Source organism: Coffea eugenioides, chromosome 11, assembly GCF_003713205.1.
Source record: "Coffea eugenioides isolate CCC68of chromosome 11, Ceug_1.0, whole genome shotgun sequence".
Classification (NCBI taxonomy): Eukaryota; Viridiplantae; Streptophyta; class Magnoliopsida; order Gentianales; family Rubiaceae; genus Coffea; species Coffea eugenioides.
In genome coordinates, this window is record NC_040045.1 from 51,648,439 (window position 1) to 51,675,708 (window position 27,270).

A 27,270-nucleotide genomic window follows, 5' to 3' on the forward strand; every position below is an offset into this window, starting at 1 on the left:
GATTCGAATCCTGAACCAATAATGATACAAAAGCAAGACTGAAGAAGATTATATGGTCACACTCAAAACTCTGGATGTCATAATTGGCAAGTGAAAATCCGCTCAGGCTTGATGAAGTCAGGAAATTAAGCAAAGCAAGCTTGTACGTAGTCGTAGGCAATTTAATTTGATTCCTGCATTAAGAGCCGAACAACAACATCTTAAAAATCTACTACTCCCAGTATATAATACAGCTAACAAGGATTACATACTGAGCTCACTGCATCGGATCAAATTGGCAGATGAGCGCCGGAAGTTACCTCTTTCCTAAAAAAACAAAAAAAATTTGCGCTTGGGTGAATTGGCCATGGGTAAAATCTGATGACAGAAAAACGTATGCCCCATTTTCGTATAAGAGCAATAGTCTGAAACCCTGGAAGAGAAACTGTGTATGTTGCCTCGAATACAAGAGCGAGCGAGCAAGCAAGCAGTTTTGAAACCAAAAATTACAAAGTGGGAAAAAGTTCAGACTCTACAAAAAGAAGCGCAGCCGGATTTGTTCCTATAAACTGTCAGCCACCCTGCCCCGCCTCGTTCGAATTCTGCCTGGAGATTCTTTGGTTTAACAGGGCACGGGGAGGCCAGCTTAATACGCAGGAAGGCAATTCTTTTGCAGCTAGAATTAAAGGGAGTTAAAAAGAGTTGGAGAGAAATGTAGCAGAAAAAGGAAGAAGTAAAAAATTTTGAATAGCTGTCACGTCGCGAGTAAAAGTGTAAAATTCCGGATTCATATTTACAGTTTGTACGAGGCTTCTCATATCAGGGATACAAATCAGTACTATAGAGGATAAAACATCTGAATGCGTCAACAAATTGGGAAAGAAAAGGGACACGGCAACCCCCTCCCCAGTACTCGCTCCACTTTAACTACTGCTGCTGCAATCACAGCCCCTTTTTGCAGGGTGACTGGAAGGATGAAGCCATGAAGATGAAGGTCCTAAGCAGCTGAAATTAATCAACAACCAAGTACTCTTAGAGCAGCTGACCACCAAGAGAACTTTAATTCTAAAAGGGTTAATTCCACTTTGTCCCCCCAAACTTTGGACGATTATCCACTTAAGTCCCTAAACTTCAAAATAGGACACTTAAGTCCCTAAACTTATAAATACCTCCCACTTAAGGAAAATTATTAACAAACTGAATGCCGTTGGTAGTCGAAGTGTCCCAGTGTCCCATTTTATAAGTTCAGGGACTTAGGTGGGAGGTATTTATAAGTTTAGGGACAAGAGAACTTTAATTCAAAGTGGAAAATGTAGGTTAAAATGTAGGCTTTAATCGATTTCTCTTGACTGTATTCACTAAATTCTATGGGGCTTAGGTGAAATGTATTTTGAAATCATTCACAAATATGTTATGTAATGTAATAGATGAAGAGTAGCGAGCTGTGTACTTTTTAACATACAGGGGAAAAAAAATGGTACCTAGACCCAAAATGAGCGGTTTTCTTCCAAAACTAGTTTTTTTTTTTTTCAACAGATCGTCAACTTCTATACTATTTCAAAACTAGCTTGATTAGGTAATTAATGGTGCATCATTAAAGTGAGTTTTGAACAGATTATTAAGAACAAAAGGTAGTTGTTCTCTTATCTATATGCACCGCAAAGAAAATTACTACTACTTAGTATAATGCAATATTGAAATAAGTTGACGGTCATGTCATAACTCAGAAACAAAAACCTGCAAAGTTCAACGAGTCAAGCCCAACTTCAGAATGAACGTGGTGTTGTGCTGTGCATGGCATAATTCACCAATTGGGCTGAAGGTTCGGGTTCAAGTCCAACAATGTGGTTCGGATGGCAACTTTGGCATTTCACATGGTCGAAAGGGACAATGCAGTGCACGGTGCACGGTCCACGTGCTGCCACGACCGGACTGATTCGGTGCACAAAACATACCATACACCGACAGTGGTAGCCGTAGCATATGATGTCGCCAGACCCAGCGCATTTTAGCACCCGGCGCAACTCTAAATAATCGTGACTCCCCAGTCCACACTCTAGACTCGTCCAGGGGCTTCACAGAGGAAAAGCTATAGTTCCAGTCAGTTGAGATTTGAGAAAGAGCGACTCAGTGAGTGAGGTAGGGACGAAAATTAGAACTGAGAAGGATGGAGAGCGAGCCAACTCGGATAATGATGGGAGTGAACGAGTCGACGATCAAGGGGTATCCGCATGCATCCATCAGCAGCAGAGGAGCTTTTGATTGGACTCTGAAAAAGATCATTCGCTCCAACACTTCTGGCTTCAAAATTCTTTTCCTACATGTTCAAGTTCCTGATGAAGATGGTGATTATTCTTCCCTGTCTCTTTAGTCTTTATGTATCTACCTAGCGGCTAGCTCGTCCAGATAGTACCATGTATAACGTCTGTTGTTTTGGAGTTTTATACGCGATTGATTTTTTCTTTGGGAAATTTTGTTGCGAATTGGTTAATTAGGGCTTTTTATTGCCTTGTTTGTTAGTTTTTTCAATTAATTTGTCGTCGTCTATATTTGTGAAAACGTGCGTACCTTCTTGTTTGGGATATCTTATCTCTCTCTCTCTCTCTCTCTCTCTCTCTCGGTCGTTAGTTTTTTTACAAACTAATTTCAAATTGGAACTGAATATTTGTGGTAATAGATTTGCAATTTCTTTGCCACTGAGCTAGTCAAGAGCAGCTATAATTACTGATCTTCATTTGATCTGATATATGCCTTCTGAGTTCTCGTGATCGAGCTATCTCCGTGATTGCTTTTGCATTTACTATTTAGTTTTGGTTTATTGTTGAAATTATTAGGTAAACTGCGTGATGATGTCATTTGACCGTGTAAAGCATCTGTGCATGTCTTACGTGGTTGTATATGAGGCACCCAACACTAAAGTTTTCCAAAATTTAAATGGCTCTACTCGTAGACTTTAGTACTGGTAATTGATATCACGGTTAATCTGAAAATGAATATGACTAATGACACATGACTAATAATTGTCTGAAGATTATTTGGTTCCAAACCTTTAGAATGTTGGACTTGGATATGCTTGACAAAACGTTCATTTTTTTTACCTTCATAATTATGATATGCTAGTGAGTAACTTTAACTGAAACACACAAGGTAATAGAATGGATAAATGCGGGAATGTATAATGTTCTATCTCAGAATGGAGAGAAACGCATTAGCCTTTTGAGTGTTGCCTACTTTAAATAGTAATATTGGCAAACACAAGCTGCATGTTCGGTTGAATAGCACACTTGGGATTTTACTTAGCCGGCCTGTGGATATGTGTATAAGGTCTAAGACTGCTGTTTGGTTTTGAGTGTCAACCTATTAAAACTGACACCACTTCAGTGATTCCTGGAGGTAAGCTTTAATGTGGAGACGATGAACATTGATGTTAATAACTTACACTTTATAATTGGATTGGTGCAAGATGATGTGGTTTTAGAAAGAGATGAGAATTCTTACCTTGTCCAGGTTTACAGTTAAAACTATTTGGAGCCTGTGTAGGAATGTGCCTTTTAATCTGCAAAAAGGATCTTGATGCATTTCACCTATTGCCTTGAGGGAAGTTTCTTCCATTACTGGCACATATTGTGCACTTTAGATGTATTTTTCTTGGTCATCAGCCAAGGACAGCAGATGGACGAGTTATACTGGAAGTTGTATTGTTATTTTGTATTCTTGTTCTATGCTTTCCACTCTACTGGCCTCTACTTATCGTAGTCAGGCTGTCTATATGATGGCGTGCCAAGATAAAGCTGCTGAACTTGTCTTTCTGAAAGTTACTTTGCTCTAGCTAGCTCTCAGATGTATGCTGATAGGAAATGAGACCTGGACCATATTACACATTTTTTCAGTGTCAGACATGAAGGGTTGTGCTATAGTTTGTCTTCATCTGCATTTACTTTACTTCTTTCTTAGCTGGATGAAGAAAAATTGCTTGAACTTCCATGTGTGGTTAGGTGTTCACAGAGTACTGAATCTTCAGGACTGCTTATGGTTGGTATTAAACAATATTTCCCCAGAGAATTTGCTGAATTTATATAATGTACCTTCTAGTTTTTGTTGCAAATTCTCTCAAAGTTCTCAAAGCAAGATTAAATGCACAATTTGTCATTTTTGTTACTTTTTCTTATATAGATTAGAATCGGTATTCAAGGAGTCAATTTTACTCTTTATCTGGATAAAAAAATCTTGAGGTTATGACTAGTTGAAAATTTGTTGATGTATCTACTTGGAAGAATGTTTAATTGCTACTGAGTTTCTTCTCAAACGTTTCTTTTGCAAGGTTTTGATGATATGGATAGCATATTTGCATCACCAGAAGATTTTAGGAGAATGAATCACAGAAACAAGATCAGAGGACTTCATCTGCTAGAGTATTTTGTGAACAGATGCCATGAAGTTGGGGTATTAAAATTTTGGTTCTTAATTGTTTTCTCAAATATGTATACCATTGAGTTGAATTTTCTTTGTTTTAAACTCTAGCCTGTACAATGAACCTTATTGCTGTTTTTCACCTTTACCGTGGGAAAGAAATGACAGCCTTCCTTCACCTTATGCCAGGCCTTTGTTGTAGTTCATTACCTTGATGGTGTATTTTATACCAGGTTGCTTGTGAAGCATGGATCAAGAAAGGTGATGCGAAGGAAGTTATCTGTCATGAAGTTAGGAGTGTTCAACCAGACTTTCTCGTTGTTGGAAGTAGAGGACTTGGTCCATTCCAGAGGCACGTTTGTTTTTTAATTATTGTATTCATTTCTCAGAATCCTTACCCTGTGATGCATATAATGGATTTGATGGAACTCACATATGAATCATGTTTGAGTTCTATGAGCCCTTCACTTGGCATATTAGTTGCTGATCAAAAGCCTTTTTCGTTTTGCAGAGTTTTTGTAGGAACAGTCAGTGAATTTTGTGTGAAGCATGCTGAATGTCCCGTCATCACCATCAAACGCAGTGCAGCCGAATCTCCTCAAGATCCTGTAGATGACTAGAGCATTCTTGATGTATACGTTAGGTTTCCAGCTCTGTCTGTATAGTAATTGACTGGATTTCGGTGTGTGTGGATGAGATTAAGTGATATTTGTTTGCCCCCACCCTTGGTTCCTCTGCTTCTTAGTTTTCTAATTGTTACTCTCTCTAAGATCCAAGGGGATTTGAAGTTTACATAGACAGCTGGATTCTCTTTGAAAGAGATTCTTTTGGATAATTTCCTCCAGTTTACTATTGAGGTTGGGAGTAGTAAGCCGTGGTAAAATCTATGTTGCGCTCTCTTTGAAATGGATTCTTTTGGCAATCTAGGAATGCTTAAGCATTCTTCTTTGACAGAATATTGCCTCAAAAAGTGTTTGCATGTACAGCATTGCAGGGCGGATGTCCACACGCAAATTTGATTATTTGCAGAACTGTTTGCTATCTGTTGAATTTGTGGTTCCAATGCTGTGTCATTGCAAGGCTCTTAGGTTCTAATCAGAGTGTAAACTTCAAGCAAAATACAGCATTTCTACACATTTGCATTCTGTGCATAACGCCGAACAAAGAACTTGTGCATTTCAAATCCTTGAGAAGTTGATGGTTATCTTTTGAAATCGACAGCTAAAAAGAAAAAGTAACGAAAGGATGACCATTAACACGCATTGGAAGGCAACTAATGCTTTATGTATTTACGCCTCGCAACTCGAGCGAAGCCGAACATGGCCGCTGCATGCTTGTTCATACTACCGTAATAAATTTTACGAGGACGACGATACCTGTCTCTCATTATTCATTGTTTGTTCTTCGAGCAAAAGTAATTCTACAAGGGCGAGATGCATTATAGTAGAAACCTAATACGCATACAACATTCTTAAGATAACAACTTACAAGCAAGTTGCAAGATCAGGAGGCCATGTAGAAATTGCAATCTCATAATTGAAAACAAACCCCGAGCAGAATATCAGTAACCCAAATCATCCAATGGAACTTCACAACAAATACAGCTATGCACAAGGGCGCAGAGTATCACTGACAAGTTTCATTGTTCTATATATTCAGACATGAGAAAGAAGGGAACCTTCCCAGAGGTGCGGGACTGCTGCCTTGGGAATACACCGACTACGTACAAACATTCTAAGACATTAATTAATTGACCCTCCAACTAGTTTCATAACTATATCATACATCCTACATACAATAATCTTGACCCGCTTTATCAATTCCTGAAAAAGACAAACTCGAATTACTACCAAACACCAATATCCTCAACAAAAGAGTCAGATATAGAAGTCCTATGAGTAAAGGGAAAGCCACTAACAGTATAAAAAAACTAAGTACATCACCGACCCCACATCTATTGTGAAACATCCCCAGCCATCTTCCTCACCTTCTCCAACAGTGGCTTTATCTCGGCATCCAAATGGTATACCTCCTCAGTTGAAATTTTACCATCACATTTTTCCAGCATGGATGTCATAATCTCGAGTTTCTGTCTGATGGAAACAAGCTGAGATTTCTCACCAGCCGCTGGCCACGAAGCAACTGGGTTATCAGAGGAAGTATTATGACTGGACTCCACAGCCATTGAAGAAGCTGAGGAATGGCGAACCTTGTAATTAACACTACGGGAGCCAAAAGGACTCTGCTTTAATGATTCTCGTAAGGCTTCTTCTGCACCTCCAGGACTGGAATATACAATCTGAACGCTAGCAGATTCGGGGAACACAACTGTTTCCTTTTCATTTAAAACCCCAAATTTGCTAAATATTCTGATGACATCATCCTTTGATGGCAAGGAAAATCCAGGGGCAAATGTCACAACTAGAGATTCAGGAGGAGATTTTCCATCGACTTGCTTATCCTTAGGTCTGGCATTCTTTTTTAGTTTAGGTTTATCAGACTTATCTCGGGCACTCCTTTTGTCAATGGTTCGTGGATATTTAGCCTCAGCTGACTTGACATCAAGGTTACCCAGATCTCCTTGTTCGGAGCTCACCGATTTCCTCTTCCTACCAGGCAGCCTTTTAGGAGTGTAATTTGATTGACTAGAACGGACAGAGCTTCTGAATGCAGAGATGAATCCCCTGATAAAATCAGGGAATTCTCCATCCGAAGAGTGCAAATGATTAACAGCTCCAGATTTAATTCCTGCTAGCACCTCCTTCACTGGTGCATTGACATCTGCAGAGTCAATAATCTTCTGCTGACCTTGCTTACCATTTGAAGGCAATTTTTCCTCCACAGTCTGAGCATTGCACTTAACTAGAGGGGGTGGCTCGAGAAGGATTCCAGCAGCCTTAGTCATGCGCTCACCCATCCTAGCAATCTTACTAATTTTCTCTGATTCTTTTTGCAACTCATTCTTGAAAATTGGATTCCCAGACCTGAACCGCGAATTTGTGTATGGAGGGGATAGGTACTTGCTCTTTTTTCTTTCCCTAGGAGATGAAATCTCTTCGGTCCCTTTTGCGCCTTCACCATCATTATCATCAGCAACAGCAATTTCATCCTCGTTCAGCTTAATTGAGAGAGAATTTTTATGAATTTCCTCCTGAGGTTGAACATGACCATTCTCTGCACTAGAGATCTTCTTTCTACTTCTCTTCCTCACCGTTCCAGAAGATTGAACACTGCCATTCTGATTTCCATCTTCATCATCCTTTCTCTTTTGTTTTGCAGAGCTGCTAGCATTTGTTCCCTGTGTGACAATACTTCTTTTCCTACTCTTGGACTTCTTATCTGTACCCTCAGCCATGATTTCAGCAACACTCTTCTGCTTCCTCCCATGATGATTCTGATCATCAGAAGGTGCTGGGCCATTTCCAGGGCCCGCCAATGCTAAAGACCAGTCTTTTTCATGTGGCCCCTGGACAGGAACCTCAATGGGAACAATGGAATCATTTTTGTCCTCAACCGCAGTCCTATTGTTGCCTTCAAGGCCTTCAATTTGCAGGCCTTCATAATAAACAGGCAACCAATAACCACCTCTGGCACGATAAAAGGCAGACAGCCAACTCTTCAAGATTGCAAGTTCAAGAACACCAGCAAAAGAAACTGACTCAGCAATACTTTGAACGGTTGCGAGCAATTCAGCCGAGTCATACCTAAAGGACAAAAGTTTACCAATACCTCCTTCGGGCACTAAGACTCCCGCCTTAATCCCTGCATTTGCAGCCAGCGGGCTATGAAGCCCCTTCCTGTTCTCTTCGGGTACACATTTACAAATCATTTCTAATTCCACAAGTCTACCAATTTCGTCAACAGCCTCTTGAACAGCAGTCACAAAACTCTTAGAATTGCTTTGCTTACACATATCTTCAAAATGCTCAGCAAATGGTATCAACTGCGATGGCTGACACCAAGCAAAAGAACCATCACCAAAGTATGCGACGAGCAGACGACCTGTGTGACTAAACTTAAGTGCATAATCTGAAGCATGTTTAGGATCATATATTTGCCCAGGCCACCATGGATGGCTCTTGATTTTCCCCCAAACAAGGTCACCTACGGAATAGCCATGCCCGTCTATAGAATCAGCATCATCACCAGCACCTGTCTCTCCATCCATTTTCACGATAGCATTCCCTCCATTATCAGCATTTAAATCCTCAATAATACCACTTTTGGCAAGGACGGATGCAGATCCATTCGCGGGCCCAATTTTCCCATCCGAGCTGCCAAGACCAAGAGCAACCCCGTGCCCCAACTTCTCAGTGCCTTCCAAACCGGTGCCCAGCGTCATCCTCGTCTCCACCAGGGAAATCTCAGTTCGTTTAGTCACCGCCACAACACTGTCCTCCATCTCCTCCTCCTCCGCCTCTTCACTCACTTTATTTACATCGAACCCGCCAGGGATGCCGCGGGACAGGGCCCGATTTTTATCGGGGCCTGCGAGACCCGAACCGACAGCAGCAGAAAGGGCCGGCTCGCTTACAGCGTCAGCTAGGGTTCTGAGTCTGGAAGTTTCTTCGGGTGTTGCCATGTTCGGAACTGCAGTTTCAATTATTATCTCCAGAGATTAAAACAAGTAACTAATTAAAACTAGTACTAATATCTAAGGGCGTCTGGAATTTAAAAACAGAAAAACAAAAACCAAAAAATATTCGTATTAGGGTTTTGGCTCTAAAACTCACAGGCAGGGTAAGGCCTTGAAAACCCCCCACCCAACCCCCACCGTGAAATAAAATACTATAATATTACAACCAACGAACGCTCATTCTACATACTACTAACATCCAAGAGTATATAACACAATAAACAAAAAGTGGCAACCAACTTTTTTTTTTTTTATTAAAAAAGAAAATAGCGGGGGACGATAAATTGGAGAATAAAATACCTGATTAGGGTTTGGGCTTCGCTTCTTGTAGCAGTAGTAGTACCAAATTTCCCTTTACGAAACTCTATATCAAAACGATACAAACCAAAGAGATTCTTCAGTTTTTGACATCTCACTCTACTACTTCCTGTTCTCTGCTCAAAATTTTGTTCTTCTTTTGGTGTTTTTTTTTTCTTATTCTTTTTAATTTCCCCCTCTTCTCTCTCCTCAAAACTTGGACGATATCTCCCCCCACCCCAAAAAAAAAATAAAAAGAATAAAAAAAATAAAAAGAGAAGACCAGGGAAGGGAACAAAAGAGGAGGGTAGGGTGCAGCGGCAGCGGACCGGCAGCAGTGCGAGAGCACAGAAATAGGCAAACGTTCTGGTAAGCGTATTCTACTCGTAGTATTATTAATTATTCTACTGCTACTGCTAGTAAAGTAGGAGTAGGAATTAGCGTATAACAGGAGTAGGGAGCGGTGGACCGGGGCAGGACTGGGTACGAATTGCCAACTGCAGGACTATGTGCGACTTTCTTTTTTTTTTTTTTTGAATTTGGAGTTCGTAGAGGAGTCAAAGTGCTGATTGGAGGCGAGGTGGCGGGTTGATGGAATTTTTTCTAGGCAATAAATAATAGCACGCCCAGTACAAAAGGGGATGTTAAAAGGATTGATTGCTTATTTGTGTTTCTTTTTTTTTTTTCTTTCTTTTTTGTTCTTCGGAAATAGACCGACCGAGAGAGTTCAGAAAAAAAAAAAAAAGAGCTGGATGTCCTCCTCCTTGTTTGTTTCTGCGTTGTGTGGCTGCGATTAGTAAAGGGAGTAGTAAAGAAGCAAGTATGCAGCAGTAGTAAGTGATGGAGGAGGATACTGGACATCTGCTGTTGTGCTTTTTGATGATTCTCTCCTGTGTCTTTCTCTTCTTAGTCTCGTATTCAGGATTGAGGAGGAATTGGATGCTTTCTGTCAATCGCGACCCTGCCTATAAAGCCTAATAGAACGGTCCAACATTGTACACTAAAGTTGAAAAGGGTGTGGGCCAACTGTTTTCTGTCCCCCTAGTGTAGTCCTAAGGAAGGTAATAAAATTTGTTCTCTCACATTTTCAAAAAAAAAAATTTTTTTTTAGTCATTCACGTTTTTAAATCAGTCACAATAGTTTCTCAAATATAAAAAAATATACTCAATTGCTCCCAAAACTCATTTTCACTCACTTCTCTGTCCAAAGAACGCATGTCTCTCTCACGTATTCATAATTTTAAGGACAAAAATAAAAACACACTTCGTTTTCTCTTTTTTTAAAAAAATAAATGTAAGCCACCAAACCCTTTCTTCTCCCTCCTTCCAATTATTTCAGTTACCAAAATCCTAATTGTAAGCCACCAAATTCTCAATTAAAGCAGAAAATTTCAACACAATCGCCTACAAGTAGTAGAAAAAGAGCAAGAAAAAAGAGTACAACGGAAGCAAATAGTGATTGATGTCATTGTGGCAAAGAGCCTTTGATTGTCACTTCCTAGAAACCTACAAATTTGGAAAGGAGATTTTATAGATATCAAAGCTATGGATTATGTTTGAGCACATTTCATTTTGTTTGTCTTGGAAAAAATTAGTTTTGATATGCGGTGAAAATTGGTTCTTAATATACGGTACTCTTGCATTATAGGTGAATCATGCTTATCGCTATTTCAAGTGGTATGATCTCCCAATGTGCAGTAGATCGATGTTAAGAATACTTGGCTTGTTAAAAACTATCGATTGACTGGAAGTTGAGCAAGAAAGAAGAATTCAAAAAGAAAAGTTGCTTTGCTTGCTTTTTGGATGTGCATTTTGTTGATTAGGTTGATCAAGAGTTAAGTTGCAGTCCAAAGAGGAAATGAAACATATAAAGTAAAAGCAATGTGATCTTTGAACCTTCATCATTGACACCGCTGTCAGCGTGATATTGAAGAATGAAAAAGTTAAAATTTTCCTTCTTTGATCAAAGTTTATAATTAGGATTTTGATGGTGGATGTGTTTCTTAAAAGGAAACGAAATATGTTTTTAATTTTTTTTCATGTAGTTGATATATCATCAATATGCAATTAAATTCCAAGATTCTACACCAACAACAATTCTAATAATATTTCCTTTATTTTGTAACAGATAACCTTTTGCAAACAAATCTAGAAGCAAAATTGTATTACAAATTAATGTATTTATAGATATCCACTCCCGCGCGTCGCGCAAGACTTACCCCTTGTATTATTTGATTTATGGAACAACCGATCATCTATCAACATCTCGTCACCAGTTTATCTTGGATATGAGTCGATATGCCATTGCTATGTTACACAGAGGTGAGAATCATATACATATTATGAACTACAGCACTCCCTCCTTTCCCTATCCCCCTCCCCCCCATCCAACCCTATATATATATATATATATATATATATATATATATATAATGCAAGGCCAATACGTTAATTGAAAAGTAAAGACTACCAAAAGGGTTTTCTGTCCTTAACCTTGTGAAAACTCACGAGCTGCTTACCTGGGATTATAAAGGGTTTTCTGTCCTAGGGCCTGCAAACCATCAAGCCTTGAGGCTTGAGACGAGGAGGAGGAGGAGGATTATACAATTGGCACATCGGGGGATGTTAGAAAACCAGATTTTAAAGGCAACCTAGACAAGACGTTGTACAGAGATGGATGATGCGTTCTAGGATATAGAAGTGATCAGCGAGAAACCCCTACCTGTAATAGATTGATTTTCTTCCTTGCAGAAAAAAAATTGAGATCGTTTTGAAAAACTGTCATGAGAGCTCAATAGAGAAAGCTTTAAGGCGACCACAAACTCCTCTCCCCATCTTTCACAGAGCCTGAGCCAAACAGGACAACATGAACATGTTGATACTAATATTAATTCCTCCCGGAGCCACAAAATAATACATCATCTCCACTCATGCCTGAAGATTCTGCTAAATGCTTATTCCTCTCCTGCTGAACTATTAACAGTACTACTTCCCTTTCTCAATCCATTGAGACTTTAAAAACACCCGGAACAAGGCCAAAGACGAAAGGGAAACAAGATTTGGGTATACATTGGAATCTTTGGATTGCTCTACCAGCATCAGTTAATTACTAGTAAGATATGATAATCCAAACCTGGATAACTCATTTCTGTTATATTTGCTACACCAAACGCTAGTAGTAGTTTTTAATCTAAAACATATCATCGCTGACAGTAATAGTAATTACCAATAACTAACAGTTCAATGCATCTTACAAAATCATTTCAACACAATACAACAGCCATTTTCGCCTTCAACCAAAGAGACAGAGAGAGATTTAAAAACAGTAATTGTACCCGAAAAGTGACCAAATTTCTACCATAAAAAGGAGATTCAATTGAGTTGAGTTATAAGAAAGCTAAACAATGGCAACCTTGGCACCAGCTTCTTCAAGCTGCTTCTTAGCATCTTCAGCCTCCTCCTTGGAAATACCTTCTTTAAACTTCTTAGGCAGGCCTTCAATCAACTCCTTGGCCTCCTTCAAAGCTAAACTCGTCAAAGCCCTAACGGCTTTGATCGTTGCAATTCTGGAGTTGCTAGGCACGTCCTCGATGACCACATCGAACTCCGTCTTCTCCTCCACGACTGGTGCGGCTCCACCGGCCGCAGCTGCGTCCACAGGAGCGGCAACCGCGACGGGGGCAAACGATGCAGCTGATACTCCTAGTTTGTCCTGGAGGTATTCGACGAGCTTTTGAGCATCGGCCAGAGTTAGGTTGGAAATTTCGTCACCGAGTTGTACAACTTTCTCCGGAGCATCGACGGCGGCGAGGGGGCGGACAAATGCGGTGCGGTGAAGGAGGAGTGGATTTTGGGTGCGCAGAGGAAAAGATAATAGGGATTGCTGCTTAAGGAGAGCAGGTGAATGGTCGTGGGTAGGGGAAGTCGCGGCGGAGGGCTTGGGATTGGAGAGTGTGAGTGTGGATAGAGTGGAAGCCATAAGTGGGAATTTAGTGAGAGAGAGAGGTGTCAGCAGCAGCAGCACGGAGAGGAAGACGAAGAAGATAGGATAGAAATAGGATAAGAGAGAAAGAGCCGTCCCTGTGGTTGTTTGGGTCAAGGTCATGAGAGATAGCATTGGACCGTTTTTTTTCATTCGAGGTGTCTGGTCGTCTAATTGGGTGAGCCTAATTAGTCGACTGATAAACCAACTGGGTCGAATCCTTATAAATGAAAATCGTAGTCCAATGGGCCAAAAATATAATCATTTTATCGACAAGGCACTGGAGTTGGAGACGAAAGAAAATCGTAGTCCAATGGGCCGAAAACACATGCATTTTATCCAAAAAGGCACTGGAGTTGGACAAAAAATGGGGCATTCCGAGAATCGAACTCGGGACCTCTCGCACCCAAAGCGAGAATCATACCACTAGACCAAATGCCCAGCCCTGCATCTACAACCTTCTGAGGACACCTCGTCTTTGAGCAACTCTATGCCACGAACACGAATCATGCAGGACGATCACCACAGCTTTCTACATTCCTGCTGCCATTATTAGTAGTCTGCTCAGCTCAGAAGATAATTTAAGTCTTTTTTATTATAAAAAAAAAAAAAAAGGAACTCTTATCAGCAGAAAGAAATAAGTTCGCCATCTTCAATAAAAATCAAGAAACGAGCAAGCAACTCTCATCATTCTGACTCAAAAGACTTCATGATGAATCATACATTTCAGCCCTTTTTACTCGTAAATCTGACTATATATACCAGATGTAGCCTTTCTACCGTTCAAGCCCCTATAAATGATACAACAATGGCCACATGTGCACTAAAAATATCAGTACAAAAAAAATTTTTTTTTTTGGCAGCCGACACAATCAATGCTTTCACCATCTTCGTCGCCTCCTGCCATACCAGTATGCAAAGGCTGCTACTGATGCAGCCACAATCACACCCGCAGTTGCGTACCAAGCGTGTAATGGTTTCTCGATGACGAGATTAGAACTGCCAGCAACAGGAGGAGGTGATGATGATGATGATGGTTTCTGGCTTGCTGTCAAAGCAAATCCCAGTCCCTGCCTCTCAAGCTCAACCAGGTCTTCAATTGCCGGTTTAAGCCTCGTGGCCTTGGCTATAGCTTCGTACTGCTCTTTGGTTCCACCCTCCAGAAAAGAACCAACAAGATGACCCTTATTAATCCAATAAGCCCCAAAGGTCTTTCCCGAGAAATCCCCAAAATGAATTACTTCCCCTGCGTTGTCTCCATAAAACTGCCAAGACAATGTGAAGACGCGGGAGTAGAAGAATGGCAGGTAGTTGAATTCACCCGCCTTTTCTGGTTCCATGATAGCAGCAACAGCATGCCTTGCTGTCTTCCTCGCAGAATCTACATGCTCGAGTCTGCGTGTTTCAGCAAACATTTTTACTGGAAAAGCAGCAACATCCCCAACTGCATAGACTGAAGCGTTGCTCGATTGCATCTTCCCATTCACCTTAATCCCACCTTTCTCCAGAGTTAGTTGGCCTTCAAACAGGCTTGTGTTTGCACGGATCCCAATCCCAATCACAACCATATCAGCAGGAAGCTTACTGCCATCTCTAAGACTAACTGCGGTGACCTGAATGAAAAGTTGAAAGCCTACCCTTTATCAACAACTCAAATTTGAAAATGGTGCTCACAACGTCAAATTGAAGAAAACATAAAAGAGTAAAAGCCTATCTTTCTAAGGAGATGGGATAAGAGAAAAAGTCATCCCTTGTGCTTTAATAGAAACAATATTCAGCGCAGTTTACATATCTTTCCATTTACTCTCAGTCTAATAGAACATGCACTTCAATAAGTGTACCCATTTTCAAATTTTTTACATACAAAAAGCTTAAAACATATCTCATGTTTGCCCATTTGAGTTACCAGAGGATCAAGGCATTACCTTCCCATCAGAATTTAAATCAAATGAAGTCAAGACAGTTCCCTTTATAAACTTCACTCCTTTAGACTTGTAAAATTCTTCATAGTAACTTGCAATCCTTGGTGAAAATAGCCGGCCCACTACATCAAAAAGTATAAACAATTCAAGAATCAAAAGCCAGATCCATATTCTTTTCAACCAAATGAATGTTTTATCCAATTATAAGTATAAACGAATAAAAAAGAAATTGTGAAATATGAAAGATTAAATAAAAAATTGATCTTTAGTTGAACCGAAATACTCACTGCAATGAGCCTCAGGGAAGACCATGGTGACATTTATTTTGTTTATCACCAAGGAAGCAGCACATTCCATTCCTATATAACCCCCACCAATGACGACGGCATTCCCATCCATACAAGATTGCATAACGCTTACAAGCCTTGTTGCATCAGCCAAATCCCTCAAATAACAAACATTTTCAGCATCTGATCCAGTCACACCAAACTCCTCAAGCTTCAAGGCCTACATTAAAAATATGCAAACAATTTCTGTCACATATGATTTAAATCACTCAAAACATCGCTTTACAAGTTGAAGTCACAGGCCAAAATCTTTTGACGCTCCAGGCATACTGACCATTATCTTATGTTCTGACTTATGACTGCAGAGTTACAAAAGCTTTTAGTTTTTAATACTTACGTCAGGAACAGCTAAGACGAAAAAAAAAAACCATTAGCAAATAGACAAACTTTTAAGACAGCATAAAACACATTACACATTTTAACAGCCCTTCAATGTTTCAGAAGGATCTTTTGACCAAATTAAAGACACATTAACCCACATTAGCACAGATCAAGAGCAAGTCTCATGCCTGGTAAAGCATTTGAGAACTGCATGTTTCACTTTTCCAAAGCAAGAAAACCGCACAAAGAATAGTAAGTATATCCGCATTCTGTGTAACACGAGAAATATTTCGTGTAAATGCCAATTGAAAAACAGAATGCACAGTAAATAGGAAAACTAAAGATTTAGCCTCCATACCCTAGCACCTGTTGCAACGATAAGAATTTTATAGCTTATTGTTTCTCCAGTCACTGTCAAAAGTGTCTTGCGCCTCATATCTGCAGACTTAACGCGAGTTCCAAGAATCAACTCAATTCCTAAAAAGAGGATAACAAATATAAGCATCATTAGCCAAATCTGTATATAAGAAATTTACTTATCTAGCCTTCATAAACAACAAATTCCTTCTCCATTTAAGGAATTACTTACCATGCTCCTTGTACCATTTCGGAGTTAATCTTTCTTCATTGGATCCTACACAACAGTGAAATGAAGGAAGTCGTGCAGGATCTGCAAGCAGTTAAAAATAAATGCTCAAACATGAACAAATCCAGAAGATAAACAGAAATGAATGAGGATTAGTCCCAATGCAGCACAATGTCTTCCTCATATGTCAAAAAACTGTTGCTGCATATTGCTATGAAGAAATCTGAAAAGGTTGAGACAGGAATGAAGAGAACAAAGATACCTTCTGGAAGTAAGAAACCTTTGCTCAAAGCAGGCCTTTCATAGGGTGCAACCTGTAAGAAGTCAGCAAAGTTTTATAAGAACCAGAGATCAAATAAGTAGGCTCTTCTAAGGACGAACCGGGCACAGATCCGAGGAACATGATTAGATAATGAAGCAAAGCTACATAACCCCTATCAAACCAGCTTTATTGCATATTTTCAGGGAAGGAAAAAAATACTTTCCATCTACCTTTTCTAGTCACTACATTTCTTTGACATGAAACTCTGCGAAAAAATGTAATAAAAAGTACCACGAGACTTGAGGGCTTCAAACTGTTTGAGATTTTGCTTTAATTACATATGCTACTACGATGAGAATATGAGCGAGAAGCCCAGTATATTTCCAGGTGAAGTGAAGAACTCTTTATAGTTTATACACCACTCAGCTCCAGGGCAATAAGCGCTTTTGCTTCCCCTTTTTTTCTGTTCGTTAACATGCAAAAGGATGTTCACTTGTGACCTCATCCATCATAATTTCTCAGTTTTTCGTAGATAATATGCAACCAAACCAAAACATAACTAAAACTTGTGTAACATGAAACCGTGTTCTGTAAATTGACTGGGGAAACGAAAATTCCAAAAGGATGCTAGTTTTCCTTTCCACCTCAAAATTTTCCCCCTGCCAAAGACACGGGCCATAAAACCTGATTCTTGGCAAGAAATAAAATCACTCGACTTAGATAACTACTTCAACCGAGGGAACAAAAAAAAGAAAAGAAAACCCAAATTCCTTCAGGAATAACAATAAAACCCGATTCCTTAAACGGGACTGGCAGGTGATTTTTATTGAAGCACGTATTTCTAACGGGACAGGAACAAGAAGCAAATAACTACACAATAGATTTTCAAGTGACAGTACTAGTACTATATTGATAACGAATACAAGTCATAATTGAAACACGAAGAGAGAGAGAGAGAGAGAGAGAGAGAGAGAGAGAGAGAGAGAGAGAGGGAGTAAGAATTATTTACAGGCTCTCCAGAAATGATGCAGAGTTCACCATGAGAAACACCTCTCTTGACAAACTCCTGAGCTGCATACCCAGCTGCCACTCCCCCTCCCAATATCACATACACAAATGCCCTTCCCATTTTTCTCACTAATACACTACCAGGTGCTACTCATTACATTAATTAACCCACCCGATCACTTCTTCTCTTCCTTTTTTTAATATATATTTTTTTTTCCTTTCTTTCTAGAAGAATAGAGGAGGAGTACGGGAGCCTCAACCTCAAGAATGACGACAGCAAAGCATGCTGTGGTTGGTGGCTGCCACTCTCTTCTTTTCTTCGCACTCTTATCAAGGAATTGGAAAGAAAAAACACCAATTACTCGTCAATTTCTGATTTCTAACTTCCGGCTCTCGTCCAGCCTCCAGCATCTTATTCTTTACGTGAGACGAGAGTTGGGACTGGGCCCCGTTGTATTATCAGGTGCTTTTACGATTTCGCCCTTTAGATAATGGATCCACTCTCAATCCGCCTCTCTTATATTTTTTTATTGGGGCAAGTGCAACCGCAAATATTTTTTCATCCTTATTGTGGATTTTCGCAGACTATAAAAAATGCTTATCCATCCGTTTTACTCGCCAAGATATATATATATAGATGGATAAAGAAGAGTTTTTTTTTTTTTGGAAGGATGGATAAAGAAGGGTTGAGAGCAGATAAATTATTATTGGATTCGATAAATGTGCGGCGGTGCAAGACGGAGGAGCGAGGACACTGCCCCCCACCCCCCACTAAGATTGCATTTTTATCTCCCCGCCCCCAATTTATTGTTGTTTGTTTATTTATGTATTACAATAAGGATTAATCTTTTTTACACTGACGGTGTATGCACTATCAGCGTTGAATGAACGATAATTATGTAAAATTTGAATTTGAAATTTAACTTTTACACACGTATCATGAATTCAACAATAATAATGTATACACTATTAATATAAGAAAAATTTATTCTTACAATAAAGGCTTTGGTTGGTTTGAGTTTTCTCCCTCCTCGTTGTCAAATTGGGGGAGCTTCCTTAACGTACTAGCAGAATAAAAATTGGTTGCTTTGCTAGCTGCTTTCGACGGTGAGATTGGGATGCACTCCACTTCAGGACTTCTCTTTTGGAGGGAGGGAGGGAGGGAAGGGCTGGGTTGGAGCGTTTCTTTTGGTGGGCCCTTATGGGAGGGAGGAGATCCGGCAGTTATGTCCAAACACGTGTCTCGGGAGAAACGCTAGAAGGCTAATGCCTTGGGAACAATGTCCATGCATTCAGGGTTGGATAAGAATTACGATGGGTAAGAATTTGTTATTGGAATTTGGATTAGGGTTAATCCGAAGAACTCCCTTTCAAGGTTTGGTCAAAGTTGCGTAACTTTCTTCTCACTTTAATCAAACTCATCAAATTGATCATTAAAATATTTGAGCTAACGAAAATGCCCTTCGATACATGTTTTATGAGGCCAGATCACCGTAGATTCCTTGGACCTTCAATTCACAAGGTTTGATTTCTATTAGGGATAATATTAGAAACTTCCCTTGAGCTTTCTCTTAATATCACTTGACTCTCTTAAAATTTTAGAAATATCACTTACCTCTCCTAATAATTGTAAGAAGACTATATCAACCTTCACTTGACACATAATTCACAACGTATTAAGTAAATGGAGCCCAAAAATTAAAAAAAAAAAAAAGAAACGAAAGTCACCTTATTCTTTTTCCCTTTTCTCCATCATTCTTTCTTACTCATTTTTTGGATGACTATGCAATATTTTATTTGTAAATTGTAATAAATTGAATTTTGTTTATCTTTTACTTTTTGTGATTATGATAAAGTGGAAAATGATTTATTTGCTTACTTTGAGTTGATTTTTATAAGGATTGGTACAGTTTAATGGTTTGAGCAAGGGTTGATAAGATATTGAAAAAATATATAAATTTATAAGAAATTAGTTTTGAACATATGGAGTTAAATTGATGCAAGTGTATTTCTTTTGAACATATAGAGTTAAATTATGTTGTATTGTTGTTAATTTTTATATAAATAAGGAAAATAATTCATTATCCTTATTCAAATTTTAATTTTTTTTAAAAAATTAAGTATAATTCGTGAAGTATAATAAGTCAAAGGCATACTATGTATTTCAGATGATTAGTTAAAAACTATGGGTATTTTTTACAATATTTTTAAAATATATGAAAGATAGAATTTTTTTTTAAATTGTACATTCGAATATATAATATACAAGTATAATATGAGTATTTACTAACTATCGACTATCATGGATGTGGTGAAAAAAAAATTACAAAGCCAACATATATAGACCAATATCATATTCAAATTTGAAAAATAATAAAAAAAGGGAAAACATTTATATTGAAAAATAGTTTTTTTTTTTTTGTCTAGTACAATAAATCAAATATAAAGAATCGAGTAGTGCCAATGTAAAGGGAAGAGATGAGTTTAGTGGTACAGGGAGAGGAAGTATAAGTAAGAGATCCCTTATTCGAGATCTTCCACTTATACTTATAAAAAATAAAATAAAAAAGAATAGTGCTAATGTAAATACGTGAGTAGGACTTGTATCTAGCTTGGGTTACCTAGACCTAAACGCTATAAAAGATCTAATATATATTTTTATAGAATCAAGGTATACAAAACCTCTATACTGACACCATACAGAAACTTGGTCCAATTTTTTAACCCCATTTGTATGTGTATATATATATATATATATATATATGTCTCCCCTTTGAACACCTTCAGAATTCGCAAGGATACCTTCGTCATAATCACCATTTCTTGACCAGACCAACACCATCATAATCATCTGTCGTTGATGTAGCTTTTGATCCCTAACTGTTGCCAGAACTAAAAAGGATCAAGAAGCCACGATCGTTGAACATGCTGCCATTTTTCATCCGTCTCTAATGTGGAGCACCGGATGGACTTCCATTTTTTTTTCTTTTAAAGCAAAGAACTGAAAGAAAGAATTAATTTAATGAAAGGTCCAAACCTTGTAATTCGGTTGCTAGTACTTAATAGATTAGCAAATGTAGAAAGTATTCTGTTACTATACGATAATTTTCTCACTAGTTTAGTTTCAGGTTCAATTTGCTTGTCACCAGATGGGGCTTTGGGCTTTTTATGGTGGTTTAGGAATAATGTAGAAAATATCTGGGAAAAAACTTTTCTTATTGTGAATCCTTTAGCTTCAGGATCGAATAATTTGTACTAGCTAGTTGAATTACAAATAGATACTCTTCCTGTCAAGTTTTGCACTAGTACTGTGTTAAGGTGTTTGGATATTGTGAATTTTCTTTTTCTTCTTTTCATTTGGTTTCTTATTACCATATTGGGGCTAACTGTGCATTCTTTCTTTCTTTTTTTCGAATATAACTGTGTTTTAGACATGTTTTCTTTTATATTCGTCTAAATAGAAAGAAGAAGAAGAAGAAGACTCGAAGGAAGACAGTACCATGGGAGTATGGGACGAGAATTCCTGACAATTTTCCATTGATGGATTGGTTATAGTTGGAGAATCCATAAATAATGTTCATTGTTTAATTTCTTTGTTATTTTTCAATATCTATATGCGATGCTTAAAATTCTCATAATCCTACAGTTTAATATCCATCTTCATCTTTTCTGCTTAGGAGGTGAATGTTCTTTTATACGAGACATTCGTCAAGTCCAGCAGCATAATTCAAGATCAAGGAGCCTCTTGTCTCGAGAAAAAAATCAAAAAAAAAAAAAAAAAGAAAAACAGGTCAAGGAGCCTATAAATGGAAAACTCATCAACCTTTAGTTGCTTGACGCAAAAAATGGACCAGTTAAAACAAGAAGAAAAGCTAGAATTAAGAGCCTTAAAGAGTTAAACTTAAAATATGAGATGGGAAATGCAGATTTTACCGTGGACTAATGTTACTATAAAGTTGTAGATTAATTTTTCATGCATTAAGAGTCAATAGTGTATATAACTATACACTATCAGGTTTGGATATACGACAAGTTATCTAAATTAAAATTTTATATATGTGACATGTATTTAACTAAAATAATGTATATACTACTCCATTAATGTATATAAAATTTATTTCAACCAAATCATTGGGAAAGTAACCTACAATAACTGACTTTTAATCTCTGAACAAGAAACTGCAGGGATGGATTAACGGGCAGGCGGCCCTATTAAGGGCCTTTTCGCAGTCTAGGCTTTGGATCATGTGACGGGTTGATCATCATTAGTTAAATGGTCTTTGGCACGTCGGAGCAAACTTTTGGTGTTCGCTGTCCATTAATCAGGATTCTCCTCAAGCAGGCTTCCCAAAAAAAAAACCCTCACTTCCCAAAAGAGAAAAAAGGCTTCAAAAGATTTTGATGGACATGGACTCCGTCTGTACTAACCAAAGGGTTTGGCTAAAAGTGATTTTCATTGATTTTGGTTGTACTAAACGGTATTTTGGGTTTGTTTTATTGGGTTGAGTTTCTCCTGAATGTCTCTATTTTGGTTTGATCCACTAAAGTTAGCACGGTTTGGTTCCGTTTTCAATAATAAAATTAGATTATGAGATTTTTGGATTAATTTTGGAAGCCGGAAGCCATTTTGTAAATATTGACAGAGTCTTGGAATCTATTATGGTTTGACAGAGTCTAGCATTCTGATGAAAATTTAACGTGAAAAAATATTATCCAAAATCTTGAAATATGATCGCGCGAAAAAATGTTATCCAAAATCTTAAAAGATGATCACGTGACTTCAATCTTATCTGGTAGAACTACCTGAAGTCTAGGGATATTAAGATAGAACATTTCTATATATATATACTATAACAAAAGTTCTACTGCCTTTACGGGAACCAGAACAACAAACTACAGTCCCTTTTTTTTTTTTTTTTTTTATAACAACCACAGTCCTTAAAACATCTTCACATCACCGGCACAAAAAGCATTCTCCGTCTTTCTCCTCCTATCTCCTCCTACTCCTTGTTGACTCCTCATGGCAGACTCCCTGCAAAATCCAGCTGTTGCTGGGGCACTTGAGTCATCTAATCCAGATTCTGGTCCTCCTCCAAAGCCCAAAAGAAACACATTTGCGTTGGCTTGTGCTCTTTTAGCTTGCATGTCATCAGTCCTACTTGGTTATGGTAAGATCAACAAGTTTGTTCCGTTCTTTTTGCTCTTTGATTGACTGCATCTATATGGTTCATGAAGACGGTACTCTACTAATAAGTTTGGTGATCCATGCACATGCAGATACGGGAGTGATGAGTGGAGCAATGATCTACATAAAGAGGGACCTTAAAATCTCCGATGTCCGAGTAGAAATTTTGGTGGGAACCATCAACGTCTATTCTCTTGTGGGTTCAACCATCGCCGGTAGGACGTGCGACTGGGTTGGCCGACGATACACCATAGTTATCGCCGGAGTAATCTTCTTGGCCGGGGCCTTTTTAATGACCTTTGCCACCACCTATTCTTTCCTTATGATTGGCCGTTTCATTGCTGGGATCGGAGTTGGCTTTGCCCTGATGATAGCACCTGTATATTCTGCCGAGATCTCTCCGAGATCAGCTCGGGGATTTATCACTTCTTTTACGGAAGTGTTTATCAACTTTGGTATGTTTCTTCTTCTTCTTTTTTTATTACGGAAGTGTTATTGTTTTGTCATGATAACCTGAACCAGAAGGAGCCACCTAATGTTGTTACTGAGAAATTTTACTCCTTAGTGGTTGGGTCTGAAATTCTGTATCAACCATTTTGAGGTCATAACTCACAAACAGAGATAAGGGATCCCAAATCTCATATCTTGTTTGACTGAGTAGGTTGTGGTTTTGTGACTTGAAGCTGAACTTTGGTTACAATATGAGATTTACATGCAGGCGACGCAGTCGGGCATATTAACCTCATTATGTTAGATTCTTGATCATCATTGCACCTTTTTGAACGATTTTAGCTGCAAAGGTCTAAAATGTCGACCTTTTGATGGAAATAGATATGAGATACATGACTATGGTGTTAACATAATAGTTTCCTTTTAAGCATTTATCTATAATTTCAACGGTAAGGGTCAGATCGTCTAACAAGGCCAAAAATGTCCGTTTAATATCTTTCCTTCTTCTTAGTTTATGCTTTAAATGAAAAAGGAAATAACTCAACTTTTAATTGATGACTCTAATTGAGCACAACATCTAGCTCATTTTTGCTTTACCGAAAAAGGAAACTAACTCGTAATTAACCCTCCTTCGCTATCTCCTATCTTATCTCCAAAACCCCTAGGCCTTCAAAGCGTGGTTTATCATCATCATCATTATTTTCTCATATCAACCCGTGAAAATGAGAATTAAGTGGCAAGATTTGGGAAGAAAATTGTTACTTATTTTGTTGCATGACCTAGCTAGGACATTAATTGAAACTTAAAATTCAGCCAATAGTTGAATGATTGATCGTTGATGCTTTCTTCTTTCTAATAAACTGAACAGGTGTCTTGCTGGGATATGTGTCCAACTATTTTTTTGCCAAGCTTCCCACCAACTTGGGGTGGCGATTCATGATGGGAGTTGGTGCGATTCCCTCAGTGATGCTAATCGTGGGCGGCTTCATCATGCCGGAATCACCACGGTGGCTGGTGATGCAAGGCAGGGTAGGGGATGCTAGAAAAGTTTTAGATAAAACCTCGGAATCTATACAAGAATCCCAAGAGAGGTTAGCTGACATTAAGGAGGCCGCTGGCATCCCCCAGGACAACCACGACGACGTCGTAGAGGTTCCCAAACGCAAAACCGGCGGTAGAGGTGCATGGAGGCAAATCTTCCTCCATCCCACGCGGGCAGTTTTGCACATTACGATCGCTGGCATCGGTTTATGTTTCTTCCAGCAGGCGTGCGGTATAGATTCGGTGGTGATGTACAGCCCGAAAATCTTTGAGAAAGCTGGTATGAAGACCGACAATGATAGGCTACTCGCCACCATATCCGTTGGAGTCACCAAGACCATCTGCATCCTGGTATCTACATTCTGGTTGGACTACATTCTGGTTGGACAAGATCGGACGGCGGGCATTGCTGTTAACGAGCAGCGGTGGTTTCGTATGTTCGACTATGGGACTGGCCATTGGATTGACGGTGATTGATCGGCATCCGAATGAGAAGATAACCTGGGCCATAGCTTTTTGCTTTCTATGCACATTAGGCAGTGTAGGAACTTTTTCAATGGGAATGGGTCCCGTTGCTTGGGTCTATAGCTCGGAGATTTTTCCTTTAAGGTTGAGGGCTCTGGGAGGCGCCATGGCGGCGGGCGCCAACAGGTTGTCCAGTGGAATCATTTTGATGACCTTTCTTTCATTGTCCAAGGCCATTACCATAGGCGGGGCCTTCTTTTTGTTCGGGGGAATTGCACTGCTGGCCTTTATTTTCTTCTTTACCTTGCTTCCTGAGACGCGGGGTAGAGGACTCGAAGAAATGGAGGAATTGTTTGGCACCTTTTTCAAGTGGAGGTCCACGGCCAAAGAGTTAGAGGAGAGAAAGAGAAAGAGACTGGAAAGTGAGAACAAGAAGAACGATCTCGTTTAGATATAATATAATTGGGCCTGGGGATGGAAAAAAAAAAAAGGATCAAAGTTGCTTCGTGATTTAGGAATCATGGATTCTCTAGTGATTTCGTCCCTTTTTCTTTTTTTTTTTCAATGGTATCCTCGCAAGAAATAATACTCTTTTTCATTTTTCTGTTCCTCTTCCCCCTCTATATTGTATGATAACAATAATATGACTCCGAACATTATTCCAGCCCTCTGTTAGAGCAAAAGAATTTAAGATTAGATGTGATAGGATTTTAAAGGTGGATTGGATTCATCACAGCAAATCTGCAGTCGTATTTCCATGTTATCTAAGAAATTTTATTTGCAATTGTATAGAAGTAGTAGTATTTATTATGATCGAACATGCAATACTGCGTTATGCCGTTAAATTCATTTTCCCAGACTCTATTTCAACATGGGGTTGCTGTATTATATGATATGCATGATACGCAACAAACCTTTTCTACTTTGAAGGATCAAATGCTAAGCTTCAAGTCTTGGTGGGGACTGTGCAATCGTAGGTCCTGCAGACGCAAGAAGCTATGGAAATTGGAAAGAAGAGGGTGCAAGGAAGTACTGTAGCAGTAATATATTACCCATACTAATCTTATTTGGATTATATTATGTGTTTAAAAATTATTTCTAATTTTAAAATAACTTTAAGAAGCAACTAATCTTATCTTAACGATAGCTGCTTTCTATCAAATTATTACAATGATTATATTATATGTTTAAAAATTATCTTTAATTTTAAAATCGTTTTAAAAATAACTAATCTTATCATAATGATATCTGCTTTCTACCAAATTATTACATACAAGTATAGTAAAACCTTTTAAATCACAATTATTAAAATCTTATGTTCCCATAAATTACATCCTTTCACCACCATAATCTTATCTTAATGATATCTGTTTTCTACCAAATTGTTACATAGAAGTATAGTAAAATCTTTTCTAAATCGCAATTATTGAAATTTTACATATCTCATAAATTACTTTCTTTCACCACCATATCATTGATTAGTATTCAAATTGTTCATCATCTTTTCTCTTATTTTTGAATTAACTTAGTGTAAAAAAAGAATTAACTGTTACACGGATAGATTTATCAATATTATTGGAAACTGAATATTTGTTGACGAAGAAAAATGGATTGTCAGATCTTTTGCCACTTAATTAAATATGAATATATAGTTCTATGTTTATGGTCACTATAAAAATTTAAATTATCTAAAAGAATATTTATAAAAAAAAAAAGAATATCTACCAAATTTTTGATATGGAGTATATTATTTGATGTATACTATCATATTATAAATAAAAGTATGTAAACAAATTTTTAAAAATTAGCAAATAATTGAACATTTAATATATATATTAATTTTTTAAAATTAACATGAAAGAACATGTAGAACTATTGTTAATTTTTATATTTAAATTATTGGTATTTGTATAAATTCACAATAAATAAAAAGTTTTTAAAATTTAGTAAAAAATTGAACATTTAAAAACATTAATTTTTTAAAATTAATATGAATGAACATGTAGAAATATTATTAATTTTATATTTCAATTATTTATATATATATAAATTCATAATAAAAAAAATCGTGTTAAGGCACAACCAAAATTCTAGTTTGTAATGATATTAGTTGGCAAAGCCCAGATACTAGTGGAATTATTTGACTAGTGGACGGAGGCTGAGCGAACAATCCTGGAATTAGCGGGGGTTGGTGGGGGTCATTAGAAGAGATGAATTAGGACGGTTTGGAAGGGCGGGTTCAGCATTAGATTTGGCTACTGCCGTTATTGTTGCAGTAAAAGTTTGGGGAATGATTCATGGATTAAGTGTTGGAGCGAGAGTAAGGGTTACAGGAAGGCAGTCATTTGAGCCTGATTCACGGACGGGAATTCAATTACT

At 38.2% G+C, this 27,270-nt stretch overlaps 4 protein-coding genes, 1 non-coding gene and 1 pseudogene across 5 annotated transcripts; 2 read left to right on the plus strand and 4 right to left on the minus strand.

Annotated features, from left to right (window-relative positions):
• Positions 1-1,981: 1,981 nt before the first annotated feature.
• Positions 1,982-5,342, plus strand: LOC113752932 (universal stress protein A-like protein). Its single transcript, XM_027296990.1, has 4 exons — positions 1,982-2,324; positions 4,301-4,422; positions 4,623-4,741; positions 4,901-5,342. The coding sequence occupies exons 1-4, from the start codon at positions 2,147-2,149 to the stop codon at positions 5,007-5,009; spliced, it is 528 nt and encodes a 175-aa protein (XP_027152791.1). The 5' UTR covers positions 1,982-2,146; the 3' UTR covers positions 5,010-5,342.
• Positions 5,343-5,925: 583 nt separating this feature from the next.
• Positions 5,926-9,820, minus strand: LOC113753447. Its single transcript, XM_027297602.1, has 2 exons — positions 9,326-9,820; positions 5,926-8,979 (listed from the first exon to the last, which is right to left on the minus strand). The coding sequence occupies exon 2, from the start codon at positions 8,969-8,971 to the stop codon at positions 6,344-6,346; it is 2,628 nt and encodes an 875-aa protein (XP_027153403.1). The 5' UTR covers positions 8,972-8,979; positions 9,326-9,820; the 3' UTR covers positions 5,926-6,343.
• Positions 9,821-12,529: 2,709 nt separating this feature from the next.
• LOC113751491 (50S ribosomal protein L12, chloroplastic-like) lies at positions 12,530-13,382 on the minus strand. The gene has a single exon (XM_027295518.1). The coding sequence runs from the start codon at positions 13,299-13,301 to the stop codon at positions 12,720-12,722; it is 582 nt and encodes a 193-aa protein (XP_027151319.1). The 5' UTR covers positions 13,302-13,382; the 3' UTR covers positions 12,530-12,719.
• Positions 13,383-13,673: 291 nt separating this feature from the next.
• On the minus strand, positions 13,674-13,745 carry TRNAP-UGG. Its single transcript has one exon. It is a non-coding gene; the product is annotated as a tRNA-Pro (tRNA).
• A 187-nt stretch (positions 13,746-13,932) lies between these two features.
• On the minus strand, positions 13,933-18,121 carry LOC113753325 (monodehydroascorbate reductase 4, peroxisomal). The gene is made up of 7 exons (XM_027297451.1): positions 17,752-18,121; positions 16,743-16,794; positions 16,484-16,564; positions 16,253-16,371; positions 15,514-15,733; positions 15,230-15,348; positions 13,933-14,917 (listed from the first exon to the last, which is right to left on the minus strand). Exons 1-7 carry the CDS (start codon positions 17,869-17,871, stop codon positions 14,186-14,188), a joined length of 1,443 nt encoding a protein of 480 aa, XP_027153252.1. The 5' UTR covers positions 17,872-18,121; the 3' UTR covers positions 13,933-14,185.
• Positions 18,122-22,830: 4,709 nt separating this feature from the next.
• On the plus strand, positions 22,831-25,342 carry LOC113752860 (annotated as a pseudogene).
• Positions 25,343-27,270: the final 1,928 nt, after the last annotated feature.

Excerpts from the sequence above, each read along its gene's own strand:
- LOC113751491 (XM_027295518.1), bottom strand. The coding sequence starts at position 13,301 with ATGGCTTCCACTCTATCCACACTCACACTCTCCAATCCCAAGCCCTCC.
- LOC113753447 (XM_027297602.1), bottom strand. The coding sequence starts at position 8,971 with ATGGCAACACCCGAAGAAACTTCCAGACTCAGAACCCTAGCTGACGCT.
- LOC113752932 (XM_027296990.1), top strand. The coding sequence starts at position 2,147 with ATGGAGAGCGAGCCAACTCGGATAATGATGGGAGTGAACGAGTCGACG. Across the intron at positions 2,325-4,300 it reads TCAAGTTCCTGATGAAGATG|GTTTTGATGATATGGATAGC; the intron begins GTGATTATTCTT and ends TTCTTTTGCAAG. Across the intron at positions 4,423-4,622 it reads ACAGATGCCATGAAGTTGGG|GTTGCTTGTGAAGCATGGAT; the intron begins GTATTAAAATTT and ends ATTTTATACCAG.
- LOC113753325 (XM_027297451.1), bottom strand. The coding sequence starts at position 17,871 with ATGGGAAGGGCATTTGTGTATGTGATATTGGGAGGGGGAGTGGCAGCT. Across the intron at positions 16,795-17,751 it reads GCATCATTTCTGGAGAGCCT|GTTGCACCCTATGAAAGGCC; the intron begins GTAAATAATTCT and ends GACTTCTTACAG. Across the intron at positions 15,734-16,252 it reads TCGTTGCAACAGGTGCTAGG|GCCTTGAAGCTTGAGGAGTT; the intron begins GTATGGAGGCTA and ends TTTTTAATGTAG.